Below are 12,345 nucleotides of genomic sequence, written 5' to 3'. Positions count from 1 at the left end.
TCATTAAGAATTATCTGTCAGTGTCTTCCACTCTTTTTTTGTTTTGTTTTGCAGTAAAAGGTTAAGTATTTATAGTATATGAAGGGCTAATGGAAATTGGTAAGAAAGTCAGATGGAATATATAATTTATAAATGGACACACACACACACACACACACACACACACCAAGTAAGACAAAGGAAAACCTTTCCAAAACAATGCTAAGCCAAACAACCAACAAAACAGAAACCCCCTAAAATCCATAAACAGACAGGTCACATGGAAGTGAATATAATTTTTAAAGAAAAGATTTTGGAAAAAATTGGATCCTCCAAGAAATAAAGTATAAGTGATTCCAAAATAAAAGGAGCACCTTCTAAATCAGCAAAACAAACCAAAAGATGAAATGGAAGTGAAGGTATTACTGGCACAGTGAACTCATAAAACCACAATAGAAGATAGTTAAGCACTGATAACAAATACCAATACCATGTTCATCTTCCCAGACTTGCTCTTTTGGGAACAAAACCTCAAAAGAATACTATATTTAAAAATAGTCTTAACATTTAACAGGCTTTGGTGGCTAAGTCAAAAATAGTAATAAAAGCAATAAACAAAATACTCAACAACATAAGAAATTAAATTAACTTAATTATAGCCACTTGATGGGATAGTATATGAGCATTTAAATGTCAATCTGAATATTATGTGGCAATAGGAAATGCTTCTATTCATTTATATCATGAATATAAAACTAACTACATGTTACCTTATAATCATTTAAGAATTGTATATAATTAAAGATGGATACTTTTTTTAAAAAAAAAGCCTAATCCATGAAGTAATAGGAATGTAGATTTTTTTCTATTTAAAATTTCTATCTCCCTCTGGAATATTATAATTTTATACAACTAACTTAAAAATCAGACTTTAGTTGCTTATTTAAAATGAGAATTCATGCTTATATTTCCTGATTGCTCAATACCTATGTGCGAAGATAGAGTTAATTAAGTCTGGATATTCCAAAGGCATAGGAATTAACTCAGGAAATAATCTTGTACTGAGGTATATTAAATTTTTAGCACCTCACTAGGTGGCGGAAGGATTACAAAGAAAACCAAGACAAGAAGGTAAGAATGGTAACAGGGGCACACATAGTCAAGAGGCTACAGAGGAAGAAGTCACTAGCTCTGTCCTGGGTGGAGGTGTCACAGGGCTCATGATTTTTGAGTGAGGCCAGTAGAATGAGATGTGGCCCAGGTTGGAGGTAGGTGTGGCCCCTGTAGAGGGAGCATGTGGTCACACCATAAGGCCTGGAAGAGTGTGCTGTCGTTACAAAGTGACCAAGGTTGAACACAGTCACATTGCCATTGGGTACTCTGTACTCGGTGTACATTTCCTTGGGTGCAGAGTCAGGAGAAATTCCTTGTAAAACTTGGAAATGTTTCTGTTTTGTGGTGAGACAGTGAACTTGTAAATTTCTCCCAATGACTTCAGGTTATCAGAAAATGACCCCTCAGTGTGATCACATGTGAGATAGATAAAGACTGATAGTATACTTTGCACAGCTACCCTTATCACACCAATTCACAGAAAACCTTAAATACTTGAAAGCAATAGGTTAAGATAAGTATTTAAAAGCTTGGATACTTATCTGAAGGTTATCTGACCTTCCCTAAGTAGGATTTTTCACAAGAAATAAGCACTTTCTCAAATTGCTAAATTCCTTTTCTCTATCTGCCCAGATGAACTGCAAATGCAACTCCCCATTCAACAAAATCTGGCTGCCTTTCCTATGTGATCATCTCCACGGAGGGCACGGGAGTTGACACATGAAAGGCGCAGATCTTCTCAAGAGGCTGGGTTCCAGATGGTTCTGGTCTAATTTTTATATCATACTATCAGAACACATGAACTTTCATGGATTTTTGTGCCATAGGTCAAGGTATTTCCTTCTGCTTCGAATGCACTGTATTATTTAATCATTTGATGTATTGTTGATTTGATTATTGCCTAGTGTTCAAACCGTACCTCTTGTAGATAACAGCCTATGACACCTTCTTAGTTTGCTGAACACTCTTAGCTCCTCTGTTCTGGCAAGACAGGCCTAAAGGTTAATTTTTGCCTATGAAATGGCATAAAATGAACTTCTGTGTCCCCTGCATTTTGTCACAACAGTTTTGTTGCAATCACCATGACAGGACCATCTCATGGATTTTTGGCGCATTTGTGTCTAATAAAACTAGCATATCACAAGATATTTATTGTAATATGCTTTGTTTCTGTGGGGATGACTGTGGAGAAATGTGCTGCCAATGAAAATCTTTTCATTAATGATTTAAGCACTCAGCTATTGAAGAGGAAAAATGGAAAGCAAATGTCTTCCCAATGTTCAAGCAATAAAAGAATATTCTGATAGTGTGAGAAGTTGTTCAATTAGTTTTTGCCTCCATGTGGCTTTTTTTTTTTTTTTTTGTACTGGGGATTGAATCCAGGAGTGCTCAACCACTGAGCCACATCCCCAACCTTTTTTTCTATTTTATTTAGACACAAAATATCGCTGAGTTGCTTAATACCTTGCTAAATTGCTGAAGCTGGCCTTGAACTTACAATTCTCTAGCCTTCTGAACCTGGGATTACAGGTGTATACCACCATGCCCGGTCTCCGTGTGTGTGTGTGTGTGTGTGTGTATTTTAAAATGTTTTTAGTTGTGGATGGACACAATATTTTTATTTTTATGTGGTGCTGAGGATTGAACCCAGTGCCTCACGCATGCTACACAAGCGCTCTAACACTGGGGTTGAGCCACAACCCCAACCCCTCCATGTGTTTTTTTTAAAATATATTTTTTTTAGTTGTAGATGGACCAAATATCTCTATTTTTATTTTTATGTGGTGCTGAGGATTGAACCCAGGGCCCCCCATGTGTTTTTAATGGCACCAAATAGTCTAATTCCCCCTCTGGCTGATACAGTTTTGAAGTCATATGATGTCAATAGATACCACCCTCCAACCTTTTTAAATTTTTTTCCAGTCATTCTCAATTTTCTCTTTACCTTAATACTTACACATAAACACAATGCATATGGATGCCATGTACAACTGAAGTTAGCCTGCAGCTTACATCCCTGGCAACTAACAGTATCCTGAAGCCATCAGCCTGGCCTCAAAGAACAAGAGGCTAGAGAGGATGCTCTGTACTCACTGAGGTATGGCAATACATGGTCTAGGGTTTCATTTGCACATCAAAACCGAAATGACATCAATAGTGAGGATTTAGTTTTTAAACAAAATAATTCTCAAAAATTCTTTTATTTTTTAAAGACAAGTTCTCACTATGTTGCCCAGGCTGACCTCAAACTCACACTTCTCTTGCCTCAGTCTCCAGAGTAGCTGGGATTATAGGAATATAGGAGCACACCATCATGCCTGACTTCAAAACATTTTTTTTAAACATTTCTTTTTCTAAGATGAAGGCATTTGAAGAATTATTATTTATGGGTGGGTATGTAGCAATTATGACAGCAGGGTAGGAATGCCAACAGTGATTTATGGGACAGTTTTTCCTGCAGGCAGTTTTTAGTATTTTTATGGAACCTATCCTTGGAATGTTCTAAACTGTTTTGAGTTCTGCCAAATATCTTGGAAGAATATTATGATGGATATGGACCAGTATGCCAGAAAAATGTGCATTCGTGTATAATTTTGCATACAATTTCTGGAGGGTTCATGAAATACTAATATCCTTGGTGAATACCATGAAGAGAGGGTACCCTTGGTTAAGAACGTCTGTTTTAGGGTTGGAGTTGTGCCATAGAGCACTTGCCTAGCATATACAAAGCCCTCTGGTTCAATTCCTAATATTACCAAAACAGACAGACACAAAACAAATAACAATGACAAAACCTATTTTCCAGCCTGGGTCTGTAAGAAGTTTAAGGAATTCCCATCTTTAAAGGACACTGGAGCGTCACTTGTCTCTGCTACCAAATTCTAAATCTAGCTAGTCAAGTACCTGTTACAATGGGTTCTTTAAGGTACTTAATCACTTTCCAGTCTCCTCATACTGAGCAAAGTGCTAGAGGAGTTTATTTGGCTGCCATTCTGCTTTCACTGAGGTTTATAGGAGCTCATTGCATACTGATCACCAACCGCCTGTTGAGCTGCTCCATCTGCTGGATGGACCCCGATCTCCGCATCCCGTCTGGGGTGGCTGCTGCTGTTGGACGCTGCCAGGTGGTTGTACGGTTCACATGGTCCACATAAAAGACCCGCCCATGGCTGTCAATTCGAGCTTCCCAGTCTAGTGTTTAATAAAAAGGCAAAAAGAAAAATCAAGGACAAACTACTGACCCACGTGAAGAGATAACTACTTCCCAGTCTTCTGAGGTAGAACTCACCATTGGTTGGTTGTAGAAGGCCAGACACTGCCCACAGCACCTGCCATGACTGATGGGGCAGTGGCACAGAATCAGGCCTTCTAGAAAAGAGCTTAACATACTCAGGTTCCCTGCTGGACCATTTTAGACAAATGGACCATTTTAAATAGTAATTGTGGTTCCCTGAATATGACCTATGCTAAAATTCTAATGATTTCTAAAGAGAAAGCCTGTTTAATTAATTTATTTCTTAAAAAATCTTGTGGTTATGCAAGTGACAGTTGAAGAAGATTAGACATGACCTCCAGTGACAGCTGACACTATGATGCTGGAGAACCCTTTCCTTGCTAGATATAACATAGGAGGACTGGCTTCTGTGACAAGTGGCAATGGCCTTTATTTTAAAACTAGTTTTAACTTTAGTTCTAAAATATTGTACCTGCAACTTTAGATAGCCTCTTCTAATACTTAACAAGTTTAACGGACTGCTATATCTCTTGAGAGGGTGAATGGAAAGATTTGATACTAGAGTTTTAAAACATCCTTTTGATAAGTTGTAAATTCACATTGTATATTCAACCTACCTATGGTTACCAAACATATTTTTACCAAAACCAAACCAATGACAACTATGGACAAACAAGGCACTTGGAAAATTACTCTTGTTGCTAAAAAGCCTTCCTGACCAGTAGAGGGAGTCCAAGATAAAGATAAATTTCTTTTGCTTCCCAAATAAAACAGAGGAAACCCCAAAATTAAAAGGCAGAAGCATCATGATAGCCTACGTAATGCATGTAGGGGTTGGGGTGGGGTGATGTGCATGAAAATCCCTTAAAAGGGAAAGGGATGAAATTAATGTATTCATGTCTGAGCTCGACGTACAGGAGCAATGCACAGAAATGGGCGAAGTTTTTTGAGTCCACACATAAAAATATGGTGGAAATAGCAGCAACATGATACATTTTGCTGAAAATGTATTAGCTAAAGAAAAAAGAAGCAAAAATGACTGCAAAGGGAGGGAAACCATTTAGCCTCTTAAGTGAGAAAAGCCCATAGCTTTTGGGAGTAGGTCAGATGTTAACAATATTCTTGAAAACGTATCATTCAGGTAATGACATAGCAACTCTCAATTTTTAAATGGAAAAATAGATTTGGTATATTTATGGCTTTATATGTACATGTCCTATCTGTTAGGAAATATTATTGCATGTGTCTAACCTGGGGGATTGCCAAATGATGCCTAATGAAAACCAAAATATCAGAAAACACCAAATTTGACTTATAAGGCAAATTGAAGGGAAAATTTAGATTGTAAAAATATGTTCTAAGAGGCGTTAACTACAATTGGTGATTAGTTAATCCAGCTGTCAACTGATGTAAATGTTCATTAGCTCTTTAACTAGTTGATGGAATTGTGTATATGCGTAATTGTGTTACTTAGTATGTAATCTCTATCCAAACATTTTGAAATTTCAATGGTTCCCAACCTAATATTAAAAAGCAACCGGACAGTTCTTTTTCTTGAATCCAATCTGTCATCTAACAAAGAATAAGCATTAATCTTTAAAACTCATGGCACTATTTAATTCAACTGAGCAAACTCCTTTTTAGCAGTGATTAGAAACCAGGAACTATGTCAGATCCTAGGACACAGAGCAGAATAACACAGGTCCCTGCCCTCCAGGAGCCCATAGTAAAGGAAGGACCACCACAGACAAAGCTTCAGTCTTACAAATTCTCTAAGGCAAAACAAAACAAAACAAAACAAAACAAAAAGACTAGAGAATGAAGCAGTGATAATGGTATTTTCTCACTACACGTCTCACTATTTCCAAATCACTCATGAAAAAGGATGGAAAGCCAGAAAGACATGCTCTTTTGTCAATAGACTGAATACCTGGAATTCAGAGTGCTAGTTATATGTTATTAAAAATATTCAGAAAATAATTAGCTGAGTGTAGTTAGAAGTTATGAGTGTGTTTTCTGTGTTGGTTTGTGAAGAATTTACTTTCACATATTTTATAACAAAAAAAATCCTATGGAACTTCAGGCTTCAGCATGACCTGAAGAACCCAGCACTGTAATGTTATGAGTTTGCTTAAATAGACATCTGAAAATTATTTCATTGTAAAGGTTTTCCTTTGACAATGCTGTGGCAAGTTACACTAGTGCAGGTGAGGTCAGTTCATTTGTGATGGAAGGACCTGCTGAATATGTTTTCCATGAAGTTGAAGAACAATGTTAGCTTGATCATGAATTACCTTTAGTTATGCTAACAAAACATGTCAAATCTGGCATTTAAATATTTTTTTTCCACAATTGAAATACTATGTTTATTGTCCAGACCTTTCTCTTGAACCTCATAATTATACATTCAATTGCCTTCTTGACATCACTACCTAAATCACACCTCAAATATGATCAAAACCAAGCTTCAGAACTTTTGTACCCAAATCTGTTCTGCCTGTAGCCTTCCTTTTCCATCTCAGTTGTACATAACTCTATCCTTCGAGGCTAAAATTCTTAAGTCATTTTTGAGTCCATCTTTCTTTCACTTCCACATCCAGTTTGTCATTAAATCTATCTTCAAAATATATGTGTGGAATCTGACCTTCCTCACCACCTCCACTGCTCCCACCCTGGTCCAAGCCACCATCATTTCTAATCTAGGTCGCTGCAATAATCTCAAGTTGCCTTTCATGCTTCTATCCTTCCTATTTATGATTTATTCCCTATGTAGCAACCAGGGAAAACCTTTCAAAACTTAAGTCAGACAATGTTATTCTTTTACTCAAAACCCTGCAATGTCCCCACTTCGTTCAGATAAAAAAGCCAAAGCCCTCATATGCTCTACGAAGCCCAATGTGACTTGGCCCTGCTGTCACCCTGACCTCAGGGTCTGCTGCTTTCTCTCTTCCTCAACCTGCTCAGGTGCACAGGTCACCTGTTAGTCAAACTCATCAGGGGCTCTATCTACAGCTTGGTAGTGGGTACTATGTTGGCCTGCAAAGCTCTTCCTTCCCAGCATTGACCTGGAAAAATCCTTTATCTCCTTCTGTGTTGTCTTCTCAATGAAGTCTACCATGACCACTTGATCTAAAATTGCAAACCAGCCACCATCAAATATCATAAGTTCCTTACTCTGCACTACTTTTGCTTTTTGCTTAGCATTCACCACCAATCAAAATGCTACACTAATTCCTTATTTATTATTTTTTTGTTTATTGTCTAGCTCTCAAACTAGACTGTATGTGCCAGAGGGTGGAGATGTTTGTCCAGTTTGTGTACCTAAAATAGTACCTAGCACAGAGGAAGTATTTACAAGTATTTATTGAATGGATGAATACCAGGAATGAAGTAATTGATGTACTGTTAGAAATTATCTAAGAAAATTTAGTTGGTAGGATTCACTAACAAATTTTCTAATGTTACATCGATAAAAAATTGAAACTCATCTGGAAAAATTTGTTTTAATTATTGAAAGTGGCTTACATTAAGTACTTTTAAAATTAATTCGTAGCCAATTATTTATAATATCTGCACATACAACTACTTATTAATTGCTCTATCATTGCAAAGGAATACTTTACAATGGAATAGTTTTCAGGTGCCTGTTTAATCCACCATGCATTGGTAGATTATTTTTATGGGGGGAGTTTGCCTCCTGAAGAAAGCATGTTATAGATATTTTTTTCAGATAATTTCTAAATAGAAGTATTTGTAGTAATGCTGAATTTTTCCTATTTATTTATGGACTATTCATAAATCAGTTCCTGAATAAAGGAAGAAATCAAGCATCAAAAGTTAAAGGAGATAGTGTTTGATTTGACCTTTGGAGAACAAATATGGTGCTTCTGTAAGTTAGTGCAAATATCAAAGATGTTCATTGTTTTTTCACTGATAAAATACAATTTGATGGGGGGAAAGTAGTGTTTGTACAAAATATATCACATTATAAAGAACAGATGAATGAAAAAATAGGTATGTCTCCTTTTGAAATGGGAATTGCTTCATGTAAGCACAGGCAAAAGAACACAAAGAAACTAGGTATCTTGCATCCTGAAAAAAATTTGCAGTTGTAAAATCTATCAAATCTTAAAGGCTATCTTTGCATGAGAAAAAAAAATCCTAAACCAAAATAGATAGGTTCTAGAATTCATGAATGTACAAAAATAAGTGAATTTATAATGTGTGGGGTGTCAGTTCCTTCTCATAAATTTATTAAATGGAGTGTTATAAGGTTAGAGCTGAAATGATATCTAGAGACTACCTCGTCCAAACTTAGTGTTTAGCAGATGAGGACATTAAAGCTTTATTTTACAAATAAAAACCTGAGTATCAGAGAGATTAAGTGAATTTCCTAAGTTTAGATGACTAGTTAGATATTTATCAATTACATACTACAGTTACTAGGATAAAATGATATTCAAATTTATCCTAAAGATGATATTTTTATATCTGGCAACCCCTAAAAACCACAGAAGAAGTTGGGAGCTATTACCTATTGATGAAAGTTATAGAATGAGAAATGCAAGTTCATGGGCCCTACAGTTTGAAGTTTTTCTTTTTTATTATATACAAATACTTATGGATGAAACAGACATTATTATTACTGTATGTATATATGTGAATGCATGACCAATGTGATTCTGCAACTTGTATACTCAGAAAAATGAGATATTGGATCCCATGTGATTCAAATGTATGATATGTCAAGGTCATTGTACTGTCATGTGTAACTAATTAAAACAAATAAAAAAAAGAAATACTTGTGGATAACAGATCCCATGGGCATTGGTAAAACTATTCTATTTGGAACTGCAAAATTTAAATATAAAATAGTAAATTTGGGACTTAAGGGTTATGAACAATTTGTAAAGACTAGTTAGATCTTGTAAAAAAAATGTTCTTCATTTCAGGAACTGAGGGACATTGAAAACATTTGGTTATGTCTTCAAGATCATGTGCTGAAACAACTAGTAAAAAAAAATAAATAGACAACAACAATAACAACAAAAGTCCCCCAAAACCCAACCAGTTTTTTAGTAGGTGCCATATTATTTTTTGATGACAGTGTAAGGTATGGAGTTGGGGAAGAGTTTTGATGTTTACAAACAAATTCATACTGACCTGTTCAAACTTGACAGGAAGAGTTAAGACATAGATTTTAAAAACTAGAGCTTACTTGGTGGAAGAGGCTCATCGATTGTTGGGTAGTGATGATGTTCAGGCCTCAAGGAAGGAAGCTGGCTTACTGGCTGGGAATTATGGAGTATAGGACATTCACCTATGGACAAGATAGTCAAGACATTCAGATTCATTCATTGCTCTGGTAATGTCATAAAATGACTGTAAAACAAATTACAAGAAACAACAAATAGAGTGGGCAATCTATTTTTTGTCAGTTTGATACATTCACAGTCATTCGTGATAAAGGGAATTATTAAAAGAAGAAGAAGAAGAAGAAGAAGAAGAAGAAGAAGAAGAAGAAGAAGAAGAAGAAGAAGAAGAAGAAGAAGAAGAAGTAGTAGAAGTTGTTATTGTCCAAACACCTCATGACTAATGATCTATAGACCAATATATAGGACTGGAATCTGATTTGTAACCACTTGAATTTTCTTGATGGGAAGGTGGCATCAGAAAAGAACACAAAAGAAAATTATCAGAGCCTGATAATCCAGTAAAGGAAACAGGCCTGTTTAAGGGAAGTATAGCATTTATAAAGTACCATTAAAAACTTGGTGGGCTTGTGCAAAATTATACCTTATCATATGGATCAGTTTCATAAGAGGGCTGCTGAGAGGCTATTTTTAAGATTTTGGGGGTGGGGGGTGAGACTCTGAGATGGTGCCTTTCCAAGATGGGTCAAGTAGGTGATAGGTCAAGAATGTCAATTCCTGTAGTAGGGAAAATAGGGGATAAAGTGGCAAGCCCAAGTTTCTATGGGAACTCATGACTCTTCCAGATGATTTGGAGGTGGAATCAGATAAGTCATGGTGCTCTGGAAAAAGGAAAAGACAAGAGACAAAGGAAATAGATAAAAAGCAGGAAGACTGAAACAGGAAAGTTTGAAACACAGAAGTGGGATAGAAGAAGAAAGAGAAATTTTAGAAATAAACACATCCACAGAATGCATGCCTCAGATTATTATAGACAAAGCTTATACTGTTGTCAGTTTCACATTTATAATGAACTGAACAATGTATAAGAACGGTGTTCCTGTTTTAGGATGTCCTTAGGTGTGTGGAGTGGCCATGTGGATGGAGGTCCATGGTATCAGCTGATTGCTCTTGATCAGGACACTAGTCAGCCTCCATCAAACTCTACACTGGTTTCCTCCACAGCATGCTCACACTCTTTTGACCAGAGGACAAAGTTCAGACCTTTTCCTTCCTCTGCCCTCCATATTTGATGCACATAGCAAGTGTCCTATTGATCTGTTGGATCCAAAGGGAGAGAAACTGAAAAATGATGGTTGAGAGAAATTTTTGTGGGATCTCAAATGTTGAACATGTCTCAGAATGTCCATATGTGGAGAGATGATTATTTCTTCTCACTCTAATTCTACAGAGCCAATCAAAAAATTTTTTAAAATAAATTAATTAGGAAGGGAATTGGTGTTATTCTTAGAGGTAACTGGCAAACAAAAATAAAGATATATTCAGGAACAAAAGGCCCTTTTAAATGTTAAAAATATAACATTATTCCTCGTGCAAACTCTAGTATATTACTCAAATCCTTTGGTTCCTTGAAAATTCGAAAGGAAGTCAAGGAAGGTGCCCCTCATACTAGCACACAGCTCATTGTTTCAAACAGGGGTTCTGTGTTTAAGTGGATACTACTCTCATGTTTGGTTTTTTTTTTATGTGTTTAGTGTCAGAAATAAAAAATAAAACCCAATGGTACAGTTGTTATGTCATCAGCTGTTATATTTTTCATTTAATTCCTTTTAAAAAAACCCAACAAACTTACCTCATTGTAATTGTAATTAATTCAACCAAACAGGTTAATTACTCCTCCAAGCTAGTGGAAATACAATATATTGTCACTTGCCTGAGGTTAATGGAGCTGACCCCACCTGCTTGTGAACCCCAAGCAAATGCAATGATGTGACTGACACATGTCAGCTGGTTGGATAGATGGAGCACACAAAAGAAGCAAGCAGTTCTGTTCTGTACCAGGACCCAGCACAACATAATCACCCTGCCTCAAATACAAAGTGAGTGTTCAGACTTGGTCAAACATCAGAGGAGGAAACCTATTTCCCTGTTGACAATATATGAGGTCTTTTAAAATTCTCTTTTCTTTGTAAATAATGACTAAACTGTAGAAAAAAGATGGGCTGCCCACCCCAATTATTATTTAAAACAAAGTGATTTCCACCTAATGATGTGAGAATTTTCCTAAAAACATATGGTTGCAAGAAATATAAGTTCAAAGGATTGTTTTGATATTTTATTATATGACTTTTAAAAATTAGCCTCATTGTTTATCTGCCCAGAGGAACTCTTTCTTGATGAGAGGCAAAGCCCTTTATAGTATCGCCTCATTTAATTCTTCCGATAAACTTTGAGGTGAATTCTACAAGTATACCTGTTTCACATACAAGGAAATTGAGGCACAGAGAGAGAGAGAGTGAGAGCAGATAGGTCACTTTGTGAGGAAGTGATAGGACTGAATATAAATCCAGGAGGCCTACCTCCAGGGCTTGAGCTCATGTCCACAATGTTATCTTGCTTGTTTTATTTATCTGCTGATAGCTTTTCAAAATTATTTTAAATTGAGCCTTAAGAAAAGATTTTTTTTTTTTTATAGAGGAAAAAGAGCTAAAAGTTAGGTAAATAATACTAGTATGTATAGGTGTCATTTTAGATTCACATTGAACTGAGCAGCATTCTAAAATGATGTCCCTCCCTGATTTGCCACCAACTCACTGATGTGGGCATGTGTTCTCTTAAGTCTACCTTGCTAATCAAATGTACTTT

General features: G+C 36.2%; 1 protein-coding gene across 1 annotated transcript in view; it reads right to left on the bottom strand.

Annotated features, from left to right (window-relative positions):
* Hecw1 (HECT, C2 and WW domain containing E3 ubiquitin protein ligase 1) overlaps nucleotides 1-12,345 on the bottom strand; it is a 411,800-nt gene that overhangs the window by 109,042 nt on the left and 290,413 nt on the right. Inside the window, exons 10-11 of the mRNA XM_027938390.3 lie at nucleotides 9,546-9,647; nucleotides 4,134-4,284 (exon numbers count right to left, since the gene is read on the bottom strand). Of these exons, the coding sequence (XP_027794191.2) occupies nucleotides 4,134-4,284; nucleotides 9,546-9,647 (253 nt within the window). The remainder of the gene's footprint in view (nucleotides 1-4,133; nucleotides 4,285-9,545; nucleotides 9,648-12,345) is intronic.

This window comes from Marmota flaviventris, chromosome 1, assembly GCF_047511675.1.
Source record: "Marmota flaviventris isolate mMarFla1 chromosome 1, mMarFla1.hap1, whole genome shotgun sequence".
NCBI classification, from domain to species: domain Eukaryota; kingdom Metazoa; phylum Chordata; class Mammalia; order Rodentia; family Sciuridae; genus Marmota; species Marmota flaviventris.
The sequence above is the reverse complement of the archived record's forward strand: the minus strand, read 5'-3'. Positions and strand labels throughout refer to the sequence as shown.